General features: G+C 51.0%; 1 protein-coding gene across 5 annotated transcripts; it reads right to left on the reverse strand.

Annotated features, from left to right (window-relative positions):
* Positions 1–408: 408 nt before the first annotated feature.
* CTBP2 (C-terminal binding protein 2) lies at positions 409–19,102 on the reverse strand. 5 transcript variants are annotated; one of them, XM_072129334.1, is made up of 10 exons: positions 16,931–19,101; positions 14,085–14,239; positions 13,076–13,220; positions 12,049–12,255; positions 4,964–5,178; positions 3,955–4,085; positions 3,727–3,854; positions 3,537–3,654; positions 3,415–3,462; positions 409–810 (listed from the first exon to the last, which is right to left on the reverse strand). In XM_072129334.1, exons 1-9 carry the CDS (start codon positions 18,702–18,704, stop codon positions 3,423–3,425), a joined length of 2,913 nt encoding a protein of 970 aa, XP_071985435.1. In that variant the 5' UTR covers positions 18,705–19,101; the 3' UTR covers positions 409–810; positions 3,415–3,422. The 5 variants fall into 5 exon arrangements, 4 of the variants coding, with proteins under 4 accessions (XP_071985435.1, XP_071985436.1, XP_071985437.1 ...); XM_072129335.1 differs by having other exon boundaries at positions 3,411–3,462; XM_072129336.1 differs by lacking the exon at positions 3,415–3,462.
* Between the last annotated feature and the right edge of the window lie 2,882 nt (positions 19,103–21,984).

The raw sequence follows: 21,984 nt of genomic DNA on the forward strand, positions 1-21,984 counted from the left end.
CCAATGATGTCATAGAGATTGAGAATCACAAGGGAAATGGCGGCGCTGTCTGTTTAGGTACCTGTATCCCCAATTGAACTTTACAAACCCGACCGAATCTTAAAATAAAAAGCTGTATAGTTCATCTTCCTCCGGATACTTTAGGCAGTTCCACTCTGATTGGGCAGAGGTTCATGGCCTGACAATACTGCTGAGGACGGGGATCCTTACATCGTAGTGATGGTGTAAGGAGCGCCTGCTTCACAGCAGCAGTGCCGATATTGCACATATATATACTGTGAAGAAGCAGGAGCTCCTTGCATCATCTCTATGATGCAAGGATCCCCGTCCCCAGCCATGCTGTCAGCACTGGTGTGCACTCCCTTAGGTTGCACTGGTTCTGTACAAAACCTCCAAAACAACATTAAATTGTTTTCTTAAATTTTATTTTACTTCAAAGGGACCGGGCAAATCTTTCCCTCGCCTGAATTATAGTCCATTAAAAAAAAAAATATAGCAAACCCAGTGCAGAGAAGAGAAATACTACAACCTGGAGAGAAATAGAGGAAATTCAGAATAACAAAATATATGTAGACAATAAGTTTTCCTGAGTCAGTGGAGGAATGAGACAAACATCACACAAATTCTCCGGTGTCACATCACGTGGACGTCCAGCAGGGGCCGCTATTAACCCTTCATCCCCGCTCGGCCATGGATGAGTGGCTGCACCCGCCACAGCCGCCTCCTATTGCTTAATGCTGTGCAGCCCTTGTGTGAGGGGACGTGTCCTGCTAGTGAGTGCAGGAGGGATGCAAGGAGCCGATGAGGGTCCTGGAGGAGGAACAATAATGTCTGGTTACCAGATGATTTCACGGTTCTAAAACTTTAAAAGGGCGTCTACCACCAGGATACAAGACTGTATGTACACGAGAGAGGCTCCAGGCTCAGTAGGTGTTATTGGAGCCCCTCAGGCTCATTTGCATACAGTCTTTCATCCTGATGGTAGATGTCCTTAAGGCATTTACCACAGTTACTATTACACCTAAGATGTATCTAACCCTTCAACAAACTGCAGGAGTCCAGTGTGAACACATGAGGGAACACTGGTCCTGGTCATTCTGGACTTGTAATCCCCCTCCCCTCTCCATAGACTATCTATAGGAAGGGAGCGCTGATATCACACAGTTCTGTTATTCGTTGCTGCAGTTTGTTGAAGACGTCACACTACAGGCTGGATTTCCATCTAGAGGCCACCTACCTACTTACCTGTAATGGGCAGAGGGTAACCCCCCCCCAGCCCTCCCCACCCCCCCTGTGTATGTCACCAGACACTACGCCTGCTCACAGACCCCAAGTGCTTTAGTGATAGCCCCGGCTGTTGTATCACGTGTGAACGTGATGCGAATAGACAAGTTCCAGAGCGTGAGGTGAATGTGATGTGATGGCTGCCTGATTACTAGTAGTAGGGAAGATATTATATGGTTTGTCTTATATTATTTCTTTATTAAACGTCTCCCACAAGCAGCACCTCAGAGGTTAATCATTTCTCTGGGGACTAAAGAAAAGGCTGGAAAAAGCAGAAGAACCGGGGGAACATGGGATATCGGGGATACAAATAAGAGACATCGGGTGTAGAGGAGGGAACGGCATGGAAACAAAGTCTGGAAACCAAATCAGTAAATTCCGCTAATTTTTCCGAAGAATTTCTGTGGTAGACGCAGGACAGTAAGATCAGATCTTATACAGGGATGAGGCTGCGCCGTGGTCACTAGTTACAGCACACAGTGGGGCAGATTTACTTACCCGGCTTATTCGCGATCCAGCGGCGCGTTCTCTGCGCTGGATTCGGGTCCGGCCGGGATTTATGATGGTAGTTCCTCCGCCGTCCACCAGGTGGCGCTGCTGCGCTGAAGTCCTCCGGAATGCCTCGAAATACACCGGCCTATCCTGGATGAAGGCGAGTGAAATTTTCGCGACACAATTTTTTAAAAAAAAATGCAGCGGTTTTTCCGAATCCGTCGGGTTTTCGTTCGGCCACGCCCCCCCGATTTCCGTTGCGTGCATGCCAGCGCCGATGCGCCACAATCCGATCGCGTGCGCCAAAATCCCGGGGCAATTCAGGTACAATCGGCGCAAATCGGAAATATTCGGGTAACACGTCGGGAAACCGCGAATCGGGCCCTTAGTAAATGACCCCCTGTCTCTCTTTTATAGTGAGGGAGCCGCTGCCCGAAAACTACAAATTCATCCAATTCCTCTTCAGCAATGGAGAAAAAGCAGAGCTGGACTTGGGGGGTGCTAGTGGGGGGGGGGGGGGTTGGGGTGCTAGTGCGGGTCTCCAGCAGTTTCAGCTGTAGTAACAGAGGTGGCCGGATGGGGGCAGCAGAGTCATAAGTCCAGTCCTGCATGAAACTCTATATACACGTGACATTTTCCATCCATTTGTGACTGCATCCATATAACATACGGTGGGCCGGCTGACAGAATGCCCCTCCCACTGGATCTGGTCTCCTTGGTCTTCCTCAAAAAGCATCGGCCCAATTCCCTAAATGGCTCCTTCCATGGCTGCAATGTTACACTAGTGGAGTCCTGCATATTAGGCTTTCATTGCTCCGCCTCCTCGTTCTGGATTAAGTGCTCTAATATTATGCTGTATACAATAATGAGAAACATTATCTGTTACATCATTGGGCTCTTAGATGATGTCATCCTGGTCACATGATTTTAAGGTCCTGATACATTTGCACCATCTACCATATGGAGGCTGCTGTGATTTCATGTGATCAGATAGGTGCATGTACAGTTTGCTAATGTTAGGAGGCTAAAGGACCCGTGATGATGTCACCCTGGTCACACGACATGCAGAGAAGCAGCATGGTAAATAAGGAGGTGTAGATGGGAGGGGCTGACCTAGCAGGGCACGCCCCCTCTGCCAGGTAATCTAATATAAAGTTGATTTATAGGGGAGCTAAGGGAAACTATTTAGCTAAAAGAAGGGGTTCAGCTCGTTATCAGGGCTCTATGGGAACCTGTCACTGGCTGGATATGTGATAATGTGCTGACAGGTTCCCTTTAAGCTTAATCCCCGGACCGGACTTTCTGTAACCAATATGCTAATTAGGCTGCTGTCTGATGAGTGGTCCACAAACTGCATGGCTCCGCCCATCTGACAGATCCAAAGATATTGTCATTGATTGGGGTTATAAGAGCCCAGAATAATGGCCTATTGTCGGGGTCAGTCGGGTTCCTGTAGGCCATAAAGTGATGGCATAAACCACCCCCCAAGTAAAGGGGCTGCGTCTCCCACACGTGTTCTGCGTCCCCCAGCCCCCACATTCATTCTCTGGGTGACAGGCTACAGGGACCAGGAATAACTAAGCCTATGGAGGGGGGCGGAGGTCCGGTATGGAGGGGAGGTCCAGTTCTGGTACTTACTGCGGAGATCAGCGCTTGTCCCCCTGCAGAGGCTGCGCGCCCCCCGATCTGTACAGACACAGGAGACGCTCGTCACTGTCTCATCAGTACTCGGCACCAGGGGTGTAATGGCGGCTGCTCACCTGTAGGAGGCGCCGTTCAGGTCCACGTTGGTTCCGGTTTGATCGCCTGGAGGCCAATGTGTTGTCGCCATTAAATATTCTTTGTTGACGCAATTTCTGAGACTTTCTGGAATGCGACCTGCAGGAATATTGCGCGGTCAGGTGTGATGCGGCTGTGACCCCTGACCTCGCCCCGGGGGTGACCTCTTACCTGTGACCGCTCTGCGGATCTCGGTGGCCGCGGCTTCTCTCATCTCCAGGGACGCCTGCTCGCTGTACCAGGCCGTGTGCGGGGTGCAGATCAGGTTGGGGGCCTCCTTCAGCGGACCCTGGGCGTATCTGACGGGTACAAGGGATTTTACATTTGTGTAACGGTTCTGTGCCCCTGAGGCCGAGGCTGCACGACCACGACCACCTACCTGCACGCTGTGATACTCACATGAAGGGTTCAGACTCGTGCACATCCAGCGCTGCCCCCCGCACTCGCCCTTCCTTCAGGGCCTGAGCCAAAGACTTCTCATCCACCAGACCCCCACGGGCCGTATTCACCAGGAAAGCCCCCTGCCTCATCTGCAGACGCAACGCACACACGTGACACAGGACTGGCCGCAACTCACACCTGCAGCTTCTAAGATCACAACTAATGACAGAGGATAAAAAACAGCTCCTCTCCGGGGCACGGCAGTGACTAAGCTCCACTCCACGAGCTGCAATACCGGCACTGACCAGGGTCAGGGGTGGCACCATTTACCTTGTGTATTTCGCAATGTTTGTGTAACTGGGGGGAGGGGTGGCAGGATATTAGGTCATTTAGCGGTGATGTCCACACTGCGCTCCTAACCTAATGTATGCTGTGACCTGAGGCCGCTAATCATCCTCTGTATCCTGACAGGAGGTGAGGGAAGGACAACGGCAGATATCAAGGGAAGTGCAAGTTGTTATTTTTACACTACCTTAAAGGGGTTGTCGTGTGTGTGTGTGTGCGTGCAGTCACCGCACTTACACACATTACGCAAAACATGCGGCCAACCCCTTTAAGATTTAAGGCCATTGTCCTTCCCTCACTGTCTAGATACAGAGGATGAGCATATATAGGTTGTAGTTAGGAGCGCAGTGTGGACCACTCTATACTGACCGAGGCCAGAGGTAAGTACTGAGGGAAGCAACTTCACCTGTATAATCCATAGACACAATAAATGCAGCATTAAAGGGGTTGGCCACTTCTCACCTGTCCCTGTGTCTTTCTTTGAGGGCTCACGTGATGAAGACACGAGGCAGTAAAGGGACAACTTATGTAAATGTGTGGACAACCCCTTTAAGCAGTTTCTCCGCTCTCTACATTGCGCACATTCTTTATAATTTGCAGAACTTCTGGCGCCCAGAATGTTACACGTGATTCGGATTCAGCCATTATTCTGCAGGTAAGTTCCCCGCTGGCTGTCACTTACCTGCTTGATAGTGAAGTCGTTGATGAGGTGGTGGTTGTGTTCGTTCAGGTTGCAGTGCAGGGACACGCAGTCGCTTTGGTAAAGCAAGTCCTGCAGTGTGTAGACCCTCTGCACCCCCAGCGAGCGCTCCGTCCCGTCCTGCAGGTATGGGTCATAAAAGAGAACATTGAAGCCAAACACCTTGGCCCTGACGGCCACTGCCTGTCCTACACGACCTGCGAGAGAAAACATGGCGTCAGCTGAACCACTCGCCACAGGCGGCGCAATCATCACTCATAGTAACCCATGGCGGTAAGTGCTCAGCCAATCATGTGACTACACATTATATACTGGTCCAATAGAGTGTAATAGACAGGAGATCCTGACAGTGCAGAGCGCCCCCCGCAGCATCACACAGGTATTACAGCTCAGCCCCTGATCTCATGGGGATATAATGTAATAGACAGGAGATCCTGACAGCACAGAGCGCCCCCCGCAGCATCACACAGGTATTACAGCTCAGCCCCTGATCTCATGGTGATATAATGTAATAGACAGGAGATCCTGACAGTGCAGAGCGCCCCCCGCAGCATCACACAGGTATTACAGCTCAGCCCCTGATCTCATGGTGATATAGTGTAATAGACAGGAGATCCTGACAGTGCAGAGCGCCCCCCGCAGCATCACACAGGTATTACAGCTCAGCCCCTGATCTCATGGGGATATAATGTAATAGACAGGAGATCCTGACAGTGCAGAGCGCCCCCCGCAGCATCACACAGGTATTACAGCTCAGCCCCTGATCTCATGGTGATATAGTGTAATAGACAGGAGATCCTGACAGCACAGAGCGCCCCCCGCAGCATCACACAGGTATTACAGCTCAGCCCCTGATCTCATGGCGATATAATGTAATAGACAGGAGATCCTGACAGCACAGAGCGCCCCCTGCAGCATCACACAGGTATTACAGCTCAGCCCCTGATCTCATGGGGATATAATGTAATAGACAGGAGATCCTGACAGCACAGAGCGCCCCCCGCAGCATCACACAGGTATTACAGCTCAGCCCCTGATCTCATGGGGATATAATGTAATAGACAGGAGATCCTGACAGTGCAGAGCGCCCCCCGCAGCATCACACAGGTATTACAGCTCAGCCCCTGATCTCATGGGGATATAATGTAATAGACAGGAGATCCTGACAGTGCAGAGCGCCCCCCGCAGCATCACACAGGTATTACAGCTCTGCCCCTGATCTCATGGGGATATAGTGTAATAGACAGGAGATCCTGACAGCGCAGAGCGCCCCCCGCAGCATCACACAGGTATTACAGCTCAGCCCCTGATCTCATGGGGATATAATGTAATAGACAGGAGATCCTGACAGCACAGAGCGCCCCCCGCAGCATCACACAGGTATTACAGCTCAGCCCCTGATCTCATGGTGATATAATGTAATAGACAGGAGATCCTGACAGTGCAGAGCGCCCCCCGCAGCATCACACAGGTATTACAGCTCAGCCCCTGATCTCATGGTGATATAGTGTAATAGACAGGAGATCCTGACAGTGCAGAGCGCCCCCCGCAGCATCACACAGGTATTACAGCTCAGCCCCTGATCTCATGGGGATATAATGTAATAGACAGGAGATCCTGACAGCACAGAGCGCCCCCCGCAGCATCACACAGGTATTACAGCTCAGCCCCTGATCTCATGGTGATATAATGTAATAGACAGGAGATCCTGACAGCGCAGAGCGCCCCCCGCAGCATCACACAGGTATTACAGCTCAGCCCCTGATCTCATGGTGATATAATGTAATAGACAGGAGATCCTGACAGCACAGAGCGCCCCCCGCAGCATCACACAGGTATTACAGCTCAGCCCCTGATCTCATGGTGATATAATGTAATAGACAGGAGATCCTGACAGCACAGAGCGCCCCCCGCAGCATCACACAGGTATTACAGCTCTGCCCCTGATCTCATGGGGATATAATGTAATAGACAGGAGATCCTGACAGTGCAGAGCGCCCCCCGCAGCATCACACAGGTATTACAGCTCCGCCCCTGATCTCATGGGGATATAATGTAATAGACAGGAGATCCTGACAGCACAGAGCGCCCCCCGCAGCATCACACAGGTATTACAGCTCTGCCCCTGATCTCATGGGGATATAATGTAATAGACAGGAGATCCTGACAGCACAGAGCGCCCCCCGCAGCATCACACAGGTATTACAGCTCTGCCCCTGATCTCATGGTGATATAATGTAATAGACAGGAGATCCTGACAGTGCAGAGCGCCCCCCGCAGCATCACACAGGTATTACAGCTCAGCCCCTGATCTCATGGGGATATAATGTAATAGACAGGAGATCCTGACAGCACAGAGCGCCCCCCGCAGCATCACACGGGTATTACAGCTCAGCCCCTGATCTCATGGGGATATAATGTAATAGACAGGAGATCCTGACAGCACAGAGCGCCCCCTGCAGCATCACACAGGTATTACAGCTCAGCTCCTGATCTCATGGGGATATAATGTAATAGACAGGAGATCCTGACAGCGCAGAGCGCCCCCCGCAGCATCACACAGGTATTACAGCTCTGCCCCTGATCTCATGGGGATATAATGTAATAGACAGGAGATCCTGACAGCACAGAGCGCCCCCCGCAGCATCACACAGGTATTACAGCTCAGCCCCTGATCTCATGGTGATATAATGTAATAGACAGGAGATCCTGACAGCACAGAGCGCCCCCCGCAGCATCACACAGGTATTACAGCTCTGCCCCTGATCTCATGGGGATATAATGTAATAGACAGGAGATCCTGACAGCGCAGAGCGCCCCCCGCAGCATCACACAGGTATTACAGCTCAGCCCCTGATCTCATGGTGATATAATGTAATAGACAGGAGATCCTGACAGCACAGAGCGCCCCCCGCAGCATCACACAGGTATTACAGCTCTGCCCCTGATCTCATGGGGATATAATGTAATAGACAGGAGATCCTGACAGCACAGAGCGCCCCCCGCAGCATCACACAGGTATTACAGCTCAGCCCCTGATCTCATGGTGATATAATGTAATAGACAGGAGATCCTGACAGTGCAGAGCGCCCCCCTCAGCATCACACAGGTATTACAGCTCTGCCCCTGATCTCATGGGGATATAATGTAATAGACAGGAGATCCTGACAGCACAGAGCGCCCCCCGCAGCATCACACAGGTATTACAGCTCCGCTCCTGATCTCATGGTGATATAGTGTAATAGACAGGAGATCCTGACAGTGCAGAGCGCCCCCCGCAGCATCACACAGGTATTACAGCTCAGCCCCTGATCTCATGGGGATATAATGTAATAGACAGGAGATCCTGACAGTGCAGAGCGCCCCCCGCAGCATCACACAGGTATTACAGCTCAGCCCCTGATCTCATGGTGATATAATGTAATAGACAGGAGATCCTGACAGCACAGAGCGCCCCCCGCAGCATCACACAGGTATTACAGCTCAGCCCCTGATCTCATGGGGATATAGTGTAATAGACAGGAGATCCTGACAGTGCAGAGCGCCCCCCGCAGCATCACACAGGTATTACAGCTCAGCCCCTGATCTCATGGTGATATAATGTAATAGACAGGAGATCCTGACAGTGCAGAGCGCCCCCCGCAGCATCACACAGGTATTACAGCTCAGCCCCTGATCTCATGGTGATATAATGTAATAGACAGGAGATCCTGACAGTGCAGAGCGCCCCCCGCAGCATCACACAGGTATTACAGCTCCGCCGCCCCTGATCTCATGGTGATATAATGTAATAGACAGGAGATCCTGACAGCACAGAGCGCCCCCCGCAGCATCACACAGGTATTACAGCTCTGCCCCTGATCTCATGGTGATATAATGTAATAGACAGGAGATCCTGACAGCGCAGAGCGCCCCCTGCAGCATCACACAGGTATTACAGCTCAGCCCCTGATCTCATGGTGATATAATGTAATAGACAGGAGATCCTGACAGCACAGAGCGCCCCCCGCAGCATCACACAGGTATTACAGCTCAGCCCCTGATCTCATGGTGATATAATGTAATAGACAGGAGATCCTGACAGCACAGAGCGCCCCCCGCAGCATCACACAGGTATTACAGCTCCGCCCCTGATCTCATGGTGATATAATGTAATAGACAGGAGATCCTGACAGCGCAGAGCGCCCCCTGCAGCATCACACAGGTATTACAGCTCAGCCCCTGATCTCATGGTGATATAATGTAATAGACAGGAGATCCTGACAGCGCAGAGCGCCCCCCGCAGCATCACACAGGTATTACAGCTCAGCCCCTGATCTCATGGTGATATAATGTAATAGACAGGAGATCCTGACAGCGCAGAGCGCCCCCCGCAGCATCACACGGGTATTACAGCTCAGCCCCTGATCTCATGGTGATATAATGTAATAGACAGGAGATCCTGACAGCACAGAGCGCCCCCCGCAGCATCACACAGGTATTACAGCTCAGCCCCTGATCTCATGGGGATATAATGTAGTAGACAGGAGATCCTGACAGCGCAGAGCGCCCCCTGCAGCATCACACAGGTATTACAGCTCCGCCGCCCCTGATCTCATGGTGATATAATGTAATAGACAGGAGATCCTGACAGCACAGAGCGCCCCCCGCAGCATCACACAGGTATTACAGCTCAGCCCCTGATCTCATGGGGATATAATGTAGTAGACAGGAGATCCTGACAGCGCAGAGCGCCCCCCGCAGCATCACACAGGTATTACAGCTCAGCCCCTGATCTCATGGTGATATAATGTAAAAGACAGGAGATCCTGACAGTGCAGAGCGCCCCCCGCAGCATCACACAGGTATTACAGCTCAGCCCCTGATCTCATGGTGATATAGTGTAATAGACAGGAGATCCTGACAGTGCAGAGCGCCCCCCGCAGCATCACACTGGTATTACAGCTCAGCCCCTGATCTCATGGGGATATAATGTAATAGACAGGAGATCCTGACAGCACAGAGCGCCCCCCGCAGCATCACACAGGTATTACAGCTCAGCCCCTGATCTCATGGTGATATAATGTAATAGACAGGAGATCCTGACAGCGCAGAGCGCCCCCCGCAGCATCACACAGGTATTACAGCTCAGCCCCTGATCTCATGGCGATATAATGTAATAGACAGGAGATCCTGACAGCGCAGAGCGCCCCCCGCAGCATCACACAGGTATTACAGCTCAGCCCCTGATCTCATGGTGATATAATGTAATAGACAGGAGATCCTGACAGCGCAGAGCGCCCCCCGCAGCATCACACGGGTATTACAGCTCAGCCCCTGATCTCATGGTGATATAATGTAATAGACAGGAGATCCTGACAGCGCAGAGCGCCCCCCGCAGCATCACACAGGTATTACAGCTCAGCCCCTGATCTCATGGTGATATAATGTAATAGACAGGAGATCCTGGCAGCACAGAGCGCCCCCCGCAGCATCACACAGGTATTACAGCTCAGCCCCTGATCTCATGGGGATATAATGTAATAGACAGGAGATCCTGACAGTACAGAGCGCCCCCTGCAGCATCACACAGGTATTACAGCTCAGCCCCTGATCTCATGGTGATATAGTGTAATAGACAGGAGATCCTGACAGTGCAGAGCGCCCCCCGCAGCATCACACAGGTATTACAGCTCAGCCCCTGATCTCATGGGGATATAATGTAATAGACAGGAGATCCTGACAGTACAGAGCGCCCCCTGCAGCATCACACAGGTATTACAGCTCAGCCCCTGATCTCATGGGGATATAATGTAATAGACAGGAGATCCTGGCAGCACAGAGCGCCCCCCGCAGCATCACACAGGTATTACAGCTCAGCCCCTGATCTCATGGGGATATAATGTAATAGACAGGAGATCCTGACAGTACAGAGCGCCCCCTGCAGCATCACACAGGTATTACAGCTCAGCCCCTGATCTCATGGTGATATAGTGTAATAGACAGGAGATCCTGACAGCGCAGAGCGCCCCCCGCAGCATCACACAGGTATTACAGCTCAGCCCCTGATCTCATGGTGATATAATGTAATAGACAGGAGATCCTGACAGCACAGAGCGCCCCCCGCAGCATCACACAGGTATTACAGCTCTGCCCCTGATCTCATGGGGATATAATGTAATAGACAGGAGATCCTGACAGCGCAGAGCGCCCCCTGCAGCATCACACAGGTATTACAGCTCAGCCCCTGATCTCATGGTGATATAGTGTAATAGACAGGAGATCCTGACAGCACAGAGCGCCCCCCGCAGCATCACACAGGTATTACAGCTCCGCCCCTGATCTCATGGTGATATAATGTAATAGACAGGAGATCCTGACAGCACAGAGCGCCCCCCGCAGCATCACACAGGTATTACAGCTTCGCTCCCGCTCACATGTCCCTGATCTCATGGTGACGGGGCTCAGTATGGAGCTGATCTTTAAGGCGATGAGGCTGCATTAACCTCTTCTGACCCAGATTATCAGTGAATTACAGGTCATTAGTACAGAACACGACACATGTTACCATTAACCCCTTCCTTACACCTGTCACCAGGTTTTACCCCTTAATCAGCCCCTTAGGCAAGGAATGGAATTCCCTCGCCTGTTACCTATACAAAATCTCCTCCATCATCCTGTATACGGGGCATCATGAGAAGAGTCATGTTTAGAGGTTGCAGGGGGGGGGGGCACTTCAGAAGATCCTTTTCTGTGTCACATAAAGATAAGAATCTCATCTTTTGGGTCACATCAGCCTTGTGGTTCTGGGAGCTACAGAACCAGAGATACAGGCAGCTAAAGGCAGGTACTGGACGTTCACCTTGGATGTCCATGTTTTAGCTGCCTGTAATAGACAGATGAAAACTTATCTTTCATATAACACAGAGTTTCCCGGTGCTCTAGAAGAAGAAAGCGCCTTGTGACCCCATGTCTGCAACCACCAAACTTGACTCATCTCATAGAAGTACAATCCTACATTTATCCACAGCCACAGAGGGAACCCGGCAGCCATAGGATTCATCAATAATGTACAATTTATCACTTACCAAATCCTATCAAGCCAAGAGTCTCTCCCCGGACACGCGCCGCCCCGGATGCCACCTCTCGGATCTGCTCCACGCTGTGCACCCGGGTGCCCTCCCGCAGCGCCTGGTACAGCCACGTGTTCCTGCGGTACAGGTTCAGGATGTGGCAGATTGTAGAGTCGGCCGTCTCCTCCACAGCGGCTGAAGGGATGTTACACACCGCCACACCTAAAAGAGGGGAACCAGAACCAAGAGATTATCCACCTCCATCCTCCCACTTCAGTCTCTGTGCAGAGAAGTGTAGTCAAGGGTGTTGGGATTGGGGGTCTGTCTGCTGGGGGTTTTAGCATTGGGGGTCTGTCTTCCGGGGGTCTTAACACTGGGGGTCTGTCTGCTGGGGGTCTTAGCATTGGGGGTCTGTCTTCTGGGGGTTTTAGCATTGGGGGTCTGTCTTCTGGGGGTCTGTCTGCATCCCCTGCTCAGCACCTCGTAGACACAAGAGCCCTGTTCTGGGGGGTCCCGTGCTGTTTGATTAGAAAGTGAATGTCATCTACATTCAATGTAAATACAAAGATACCGCCACGTGGTGCACAGAATCTGCTGCAACTATTCCTCTCAATGGGAAAAGAGAAATTCTCCAGACCTATCACACATTGGTAATAGACCCCGGAGAATCAGTAATGACCTATGACCTGTGTATGGGGGGGGGGACCTTTCACACATTGGTAATAGACCCCGGAGAATCAGTAATGACCTATGACCTGTGTATGGGGGGGGGACCTTTCACACATTGGTAATAGACCCCGGAGAATCAGTAATGACCTATGACCTGTGTATAGGGAGGGGGGACCTTTCACACATTGGTAATAGACCCCGGAGAATCTCTGATAGAATCCAGGATGTTAGAGAATATTTTATGTCCAGAGGAAAATCTTCAACCGGAGCCGGGTGTAACACGAGGGGAATGATTCCAGCAAAGTATCAATGTGGAGCAGAACTTCTACAGATATGAAGTATCCGGCCCGATAGAACCCATGAGATACAATACCCAGATCTGCGGCCGCCTTGATGTCAATGTTGTCGTATCCGCTGCCGATCCGCACGATGACCCGAAGAGACTTAAACTTCTCCAAGTCTTCGCGCGTCAGTGTAATCGTATGATACATCATGGCCCCCACCGCTTCATTCAGAACCTGCAACACAGGAATTTACATGGCGCTCACATACACTGCAGCGGTGTACACGGAGCGCAGCAGCAGCTCCACAATCTCCCCCATAGATGAGGGAGGAGAAGCTTCAGAGGTTGTTTCAGGATAACGTTCTGCGCTCTCCGTCCTGGGCCGGGTCTGTATTGTGCACTGGCTCCGGCTTCTAATCCTAGAGACTTATTTTACGCCTTTAAAGGAACCTGTCCGAGGAATTTTGGGCACTAAATCTTAATTGGAGTCGATGGTTTAGTGAATTGCCCTGTAGGACGCATAAAAGTGAAACACTTATTGCCCTGTATGTACCCATCAGTCTTGGGCTTCCAGATACAGCACTCACAGATGTCTGGTACAGACACGGCAAGCACAGCGCTCTGGTATCTCCAGGACTCTGTGCCAGAGAAAATGTAAGGGCTTGAGACTTGCCCGAGCTGCCGCTTCCTCCTGTTGGTGATAACGGGCCCCAGTTATCAAGAACCAAAGGGGTCCCAGCAGCCAGGTGCCCACAGATCAGATTGTTATCCCCGATGCCAGTGATGGCAAACATTTTAAATAGCGCTGAGCACCATGTCCTGGTCTTTCTAAGACTTCAGGAAGAGTCCCTTCTGGCAAACTGTGTATTATGCTGACAACCTGGGTGCCCACCGGGGAGGCGGCTCCGGGTGCCACCCGTGCCATAGGTCCACCACCACTGGCTGAGCTGCAGCCTTTGGTAATTTTGCTGCTAGCTTGTGCATCCTCGGCTTTTTTTGGACATCCAAGTCCCAGGACTGAGCTTGGTCCCCGTGTAACGCGGGAGGAGGAGGATGACACATGATACGACCCCACGGTTCAGGGATTGTGGTCACTTACCTTCTCATGGATCTCCTGTGTGGACTGAGCATCACAAAATGCCACCGTGGCCAAATCTTTCAGGATGGGCATCTCCACGGTGCAGTCCCTGCCATCCAGCAGCGCGATCAGCGGGCGAGGGTGCATGGGACCGTTCAGCGTCTGGGGCCTCATATCTACAGAGAGACACAAGCAAAGCTTCATTATCTCTATGGAACCAGACGACATCTACGGCTATAGCTCCAACGTGTTCTGTAGCGCTGTACATTTCCTTCCTTTTTAGATTACAATATAAGTGACAGAGACTGATACCTGGTTAGTAAAATATCCATACGTGGGGGATGTAGTAACACAAAGCAGAGCACCAGGCACGATTCTGCCCCCATAGAAGGTCACTGACTGTTCATGTAGGAAGGTTCTCACCTAGGACTCCCCTCTAACCTGAGAAATCATTACTCTGGGGGCTAAGACCTTATACAAGTCTTTCTACATGTCCCGAATGCTGCATTCCAGAAACAGTGCCCCACCTGTCCACAGGCCGTGTGTGGTATAGCAGCCCAGGCCCAGCTCACACCATGCAACACAAGTCTATGGTCTATACTGGGAGAGGGTAATGGACACCGCAAGCCTCAAAGGGTTGTCCAACAAAGACAAAATTCTTAAATAGACTCAAAATATCACATTCACATATTCAACGTTATTAACAAAAATCCTTCATTTCACAGATATAATTCCAACCTGTCTATCAGTCCTGATGTACACAATTTATTTAAAATTTTATTTTTATGTTCACAATTTGGTTGCTCTGGGATCTGACTGTAAATCTTCTGTCTATTAATAATGGTCGGATTCTTCTCATGAATAGCTTCTCTTGTCTGCACACTACAGTTCTCTCTGCCTCTTGCCTCATTACAAGAGCAGCTCAGACACAGGCACTTCCTGCTGGTAGCAGCAATGTGCAGAGCAGTGATAGGAGCTAAAACAGCAATAAACTGCAGTAACATTGTAAAGACAGGGATTGAAAATTATCTTGAGAATTATCTTTCATGGGCAATGCCCTATAACACCATGAAAAGGAAATCTCCCATCACACTCCATCCTGATTAAACCAGGGACATTACTCATAGATCCAGGCACCGGGACTGTGGGATCTTCTTTTAATTTTAGAAGCAAGGAGGAAATGGCTAAAAAATATATCAACTTTTACAATTATACTAATGAGTTTGAAGGGCTGTGGGCGTTACCAAAGCCCCTCTGTGCTGTAGCTACACAGGCTGTTACACTGTCACACCCTCCCACTGCTCTCTCATCACTTAGCGCCTCTCTCTGCCTGATTTAACTTCACACATTGGAAGGGAGTGTTCCTGCACAGTGTAACAGCCTGTGAAGCTACAGCACAGAAGGACATGGGTAACGCCCCCTAGAGTTCATTAGCATAATTATGAAAGTTTATTTTAGAAAGCAAGGAGGCCATGGATAACAAATATAAGAAGATCCCACAGTCCCGGTGTCCCTGGTTTATCAGGATGGATTTTAATTTCCTTTAACATGAATGAAGCCGCACGGGACTCATCCGCGCCACGTCTGGTCAGACGTGGCGCAGGTTTTGGAAATAAGCAGCTGAGTTTGGTTTCTGTTATCTGCAATAAACTATAGGACTGTATGTGCCTGCAGGAAGTGACCAATCAGGTGAGAGAGATGACTGGAGGGGTCTGTATACCGAGCAGATCCTCCCCAGTAATAGCCCATCACTCCCTACACTCCCCTCTGTAATCCTCTGGGGCTCCTATAGCCCCTGGCGCATACACATGGAGGTTACTGTAGAGACGCCCGTCCTGGGAGTTCAGTTGCTGAGTAACATGTGGAGAAAACTTTCCCATCACATTCTCTGCCGAATCACGTGAAATGAATCATAACAGTCATAGGGACAGCAAATCCCGAAATCTCAGCATTTCTAGGGGGCACTTACTAGGCAGGTGCCGCACTGGACGAGTCCTCACGTCCCTCCATTACACACAAAGCCTTAGATGGAAACAATGTAATACTTCACGCATCCTGCGGGGGCGCCGTATTATATATATTATACAGGAAAGCACAACTGCTGCAAAGAGCCATCACATTATTAGTTGTGTGTTGGATTTAGCGTCTCCCCCTGATGCCATATAATTAAGGTTATAATAATATTGGGGAGCACAGACGTGGCCGCTACTTTCAGATCTATTCCCCAAGAAAAAGACAGAAAATTGCAGTTTAACCAAATGTTTTATGGCTCGGAGAGTAGAGTCAGATGCCGCTCTGTAAAGCTGTCATTAGGCCTGACTTACTCTCAGTCTAACAGATTTATTAATTAAAGGGCATCTACCACCAGGATGAAGGACTGTAAACCCAGCACTGACATCCTGGAGTGCGCCCCCTCTGGCAGGATCCGCTCTTTTAGCTTCTTACACCCTGTGTTTTAAATAATGTAAATGAGCCTGAGGGCTCCAGGGTCCATAGATATCAATGGAGCCCAGAGCCCCAAAGGGTCATTTTCATTATTAAAACTTTTTTTTGTAAGAACTAGGGCATAAGAAGCTAAAGAAGAGCAGATCCTGCCAGAGGTCAGTGCTGGGTTTATGGTCCTTCATCCTGGTGGTAGACGTCCGTTAAGCCCAATCATGTTTCCACCCACCCTGGGGGTTAGGTCACTGATGCCGCACACCATTGGTACAGTAGGTAAAAGCAATAACCCAACCACAAAGACAGAGAATGGATCCGCATCTATAACACACGGCTGCATAATATACAATAATTAGGAATTTAACCCCTTCTATAACGTCTGGCACAAACATCTGTAGTACGAGTAATATCTAAATCTACGAAATTACTTGGCTCTGGAGACGCCATGGTGGAGACAATGATGGGGGGTCCAGTCCGTCTGGTTACTTTCTGGTAAGGTGAGTGGAGGGACGGCTGCCCGGTCAGAGGAGGTGGTGGGAAGGTGACGGAGGTCTCCAGATGCCCCCCCTGTTTGCGCAGCAGTTGTGGGCTGCAGTGGGGGCTGTGCACCGGAGAGGTGGGGGGGAGGCGTTCTCTCTTCATCAGCTCCATGGGCACCGTGTAGCTCGTGGGATAAGCCGTCTTTGGCCCAGTGCTGACATTGGTGGGTACGACAGTCATTGGGATGCCAGACTGAGCCGGGTAGGCAGAGGCCGGCCGGGGCTGGGCAGGCATAGAGTAGGCTGCTGTTTGCATGAACTGGGGGTTCTGGACGCCCATTCCACCGGTGGGGTAGCTGGCGGTTTCCAGCAGGTGCTGTGACGGGGCACTAGACGGCCTGCGGTGAAGTTCAGCCATTCGTGGAGACACAGGCTGTAAGGACACGGCATGTGCTGGATTCTGAGCTCCATCCATCAAGGGATTGTTAAGAGTCTGCGCATGGAAGTCGCTGCGCATAAGATCCCCACGGTGGCTGAAGCTGTTGGAGCGAGCGCGGGATCTCAGGGAGTTGCTCTTCTGTTGATCTTGTCTCAGCATCTGCAGATCTGTCCTGTAGCTCTTGATAAGACCTGAGAGCAATCTCGCTTGGCCAAGATTAGCAGCGACTGATTTAATGTCGTGTTCCTCCATGACGGCCAATGAACTGGGCGTGTCGAAGCCTTGCTGTATTAATGCGCTGATGGTGCTTTCCGAGAGGCCTTCGTTCCGCAGGACAGCAAGGAAGTCCATATCCACCGTCCTTTTCAGTTCGGACCCAGGCAGGGACATGGGAATCTGGGCATGAGATGGAGCTACGGCGTTATCGTAGGCGTCATAAACCATCTTTGCAGCGACGTTCTCCCTGGCTGAGCCATGATAACCACGATTTGCTGTGATAGATGAAGTCCCCAGGGTGCCGTCCATGGCAGCAGAGTCACTGGGCTCCACCACTAGGCAGGTAGGAGCCGTCTGCCTCCCTGTAGAGGGATCAATGGATCTTTCCATCATCTCACTATACATCTGTCTATTGGGGAAGGCGGATGCCTCGGAGCCATACCTGGGGTTGGGAGCTTCTATGTGGTACCTGGCAGGGGAAGAGTCCCGGCTCCTTGAACGCTGTCCCTCAGCGATGACTCTTCCTGTAGGATCTCTATAGATGCGACCCACTTCTTGTGGGTGATAGGGACGTGCAGGGTTCTGATCCCAGGCTGCGCGGCTGCTTGGAGGACCATAAGCGTGTCCTGCACGATTCAGCATTGGGTCTCTGTAATAACGAGGATCCTCCAGGGATCTGCCCGGCAAAGAAGAATCATAATAATCGTGCACAGATCCACGGCCAGACATGGCCACCAGCCTCTCGTAGGGATCGCTGAAGTCTGGGACAGAGTTATTCCTTCCTGGTCTGCGATCCTGACGCACTAAGTGACCTTGCTGACCTGGGGTATATGCGTCTGGGTAAGAATACACGTCCGCCTTTATCTCCAAGCTGCCTGGCACGATAATATCGCGGGATCTGCTGCTCGGCAGCTTGTACAAAGCTTCCTCTCCGTTGTAGGTCAGAGAATTGCCGGCTGCTCGGTGATATCCTGATGAGACGTCTCCCTCCCAGCTGCCTTCATGCCAACCTGCAGCATCCCAGCTACGAGAGCGGCTGATGCTCGTCTGCTTGCTTGGAACCGGCATTGGGGGGGAAAAACCTCCCGGCTTAGATACTGGAGGAGGAGGAGGAGGGAACGAATCGTCTCAGTCAAAATCTTCTGTTACACGTCCAAAAAAAAAAACCTACACAATAAACAGACGTCGCTGCACCTGAGCTTCTCCGCAGCCACAAAGCACAAACAGGCGGCTTGAGTTACACAAGTATCGGCTGAATTATTAATCCGGGTAATAGAAGACGCCACAGCACGACACCCCGGGTCCTGCAGCTTCAGGCTCTGCCCGCACGAGCCGGCGACATTGTATTCCTATGGATAACTCTGCGCAGATTAAAAAACCTGTAAAGCCCTAATCCTGCCCGACACAGAGCGGTGGGAGACCCTCCCCAGCGTCACAGCAGGCGGCCCCCCACCTCTCCTGCTGCGTCTCACCCATGAAGAAGCGAACCGCCGCCGGATAGCCGCACAACACAGCGCCGGGACCAACATCTGCAGCACAGGACGGACTCATCTCTGTCCTCACATGGAATATTACAGGGACCAGGAAGGATCTGCAGATGTGAGAACACAGGAAAATGTAGGGAATAAGTCACTAAACTTCCTACAAATCTACAGTATGACGAGTGTGAACAGGGGCCGAGGACATTTCCCGCTGAGGGTTTCGGAGGCTGGAGGAAGCCATTGCAGGATAATGAAAGTCCTGATCCAGCGGCTTAGTCCTGCCCATCACACTAACGCAGCCTGACCCTAATCCTGCCGGATCACGCGCTAATCCCTAAATCTATAGGCAGAGGACAAATACACAATGAGCAGCAGGAGCTGGAATTACTGCAGAAAGTACCAAAACATCTGATGTCAAAAGCCGCTCCGGTTTTGGTACCTGAAGGCCCAATAGTACAGAACCAAAATATCATGGGACCAAGTCCCCGTTGCACAGGACTGGGCAGAAGTCCCCGGTACGTAGGACTAGGCAGAAGTCCCCGGTGCACAGGACGAGGCAGAAGTCCCCGGTACATAGGACTAGGCAGAAGTCCCCGGTACATAGGACTAGGCAGAAGTCCCCGGTGCATAGGACTAGGCAGAAGTCCCCGGTACATAGGACTAGGCAGAAGTCCCCGGTGCATAGGACTAGGCAGAAGTCCCCGGCGCACAGGACGAGGCAGAAGTGTGCAAGGCTTGTCCTGAACTCCATGAACCACCATGATAGTCCAGAACCGCCCATGGGCTGCACAGGGGGCCCCAGGGTCTTGGGGGCCCATAAGGAGGATCCCTCATATGCCCAGCGCTACATGGATATTACATACTGGGCCCTGTATACTCCAGTTACACCTCAGCTCCGGAACGTCTTATCCTCCGCCATCTCTCCGCGTTAAATACAGGATCTATTTCTAGGGAAACCTGATCGCTCCCTGGTAATCCTCACGTCAGGCAGTTTCCAAAGCAGAAGGGACCAAACGGCAGGGATAGGGGGACAAAAGCACCAGGAGAGGGCAGGGATCTGATAACAGGAAGGTCATAGGGTCCCGGATCGGTTACTGATCACCAGGGGCTTATTAATAAATAACAGGAAGATGACGGCGGCAACAACGATCACATTACAACAAAGTAACCAGGAATTACATTAAATACTGGAGCAGGAGATTGCATACAGTGTGCTATCTGCAGGCAGCATGTTATAGAGCAGGAGGAGCTGAGCAGATTGTACATAGTGTCCTATCTGCAGGCAGCATGTTATAAAGCAGGAGGAGCTGAGCACATTGTACATAGTGTCCTATCTGCAGGCAGCATGTTATAGAGCAGGAGAAGCTGAGCACATTGTACATAGTGTCCTATCTGCAGGCAGCATGTTATAGAGCGGGAGAAGCTGAGCAGATTGTACATAGTGTCCTATCTGCAGGCAGCATGTTATAGAGCGGGAGGAGCTGAGAAGATTGTACATAGTGTCCTATCTGCAGGCAGCATGTTATAGAGCAGGAGGAGCGGAGCAGATTGTACATAGTGTCCTATCTGCAGGCATCATGTTATAGAGCAGGAGGAGCTGAGCAGATTGTACACAGTGTCCTATCTGCAGGCTGCATGTTACAGAGCAGGAGGAGCTGAGCAGATTGTACATAGTGTCCTATCTGCAGGCAGCATGTTATAGAGCGGGAGGAGCTGAGCAGATTGTACATAGTGTCCTATCTGCAGGCAGCATGTTATAGAGCGGGAGGAGCTGAGAAGATTGTACATAGTGTCCTATCTGCAGGCAGCATGTTATAGAGCGGGAGGAGCTGAGCACATTGTACATAGTGTCCTATCTGCAGGCAGCATGTTATAAAGCAGGAGGAGCTGAGCATATTGCACATAGTGTCCTATCTGCAGGCAGCATGTTATAGAGCAGGAGGAGCTGAGCATATTGCACATAGTGTCCTATCTGCAGGCAGCATGTTATAGAGCAGGGGGAGCTGAGCAGACTGTACACAGTGTCCTATCTGCAGGCAGAATGTTATAGAGCAGGGGGAGCTGAGCAGATTGTACACAGTGTCCTATCTGCAGGCAGCATGTTATAGAGCAGGAGGAGCTGAGAAGATTGTACATAGTCTCCTATCTGCAGGCAGCATGTTATAGAGCAGGAGGAGCTGAGCAGATTGTACATAGTGTCCTATCTGCAGGCAGCATGTTATAGAGCAGGAGGAGCTGAGCAGATTGTACATAGTGTCCTATCTGCAGGCAGCATGTTATAGAGCGGGAGGAGCTGAGAAGATTGTACATAGTGTCCTATCTGCAGGCAGCATGTTATAGAGCAGGAGGAGCTGAGCAGATTGTACATAGTGTCCTATCTGCAGGCAGCATGTTATAGAGCGGGAGGAGCTGAGAAGATTGTACATAGTGTCCTATCTGCAGGCAGCATGTTATAGAGCGGGAGGAGCTGAGCAGATTGTACATAGTGTCCTATCTGCAGGCAGCATGTTATAAAGCAGGAGGAGCTGAGCATATTGCACATAGTGTCCTATCTGCAGGCAGCATGTTATAGAGCAGGAGGAGCTGAGCATATTGCACATAGTGTCCTATCTGCAGGCAGCATGTTATAGAGCAGGGGGAGCTGAGCAGACTGTACACAGTGTCCTATCTGCAGGCAGAATGTTATAGAGCAGGAGGAGCTGAGCAGATTGTACATAGTGTCCTATCTGCAGGCAGCATGTTATAGAGCAGGAGGAGCTGAGCATATTGCACATAGTGTCCTATCTGCAGGCAGCATGTTATAGAGCAGGAGGAGCTGAGCAGATTGTACATAGTGTCCTATCTGCAGGCAGCATGTTATAAAGCAG

The sequence above is a fragment of the Engystomops pustulosus genome, chromosome 11 (assembly GCF_040894005.1).
Source record: "Engystomops pustulosus chromosome 11, aEngPut4.maternal, whole genome shotgun sequence".
NCBI lineage: Eukaryota > Metazoa > Chordata > Amphibia > Anura > Leptodactylidae > Engystomops > Engystomops pustulosus.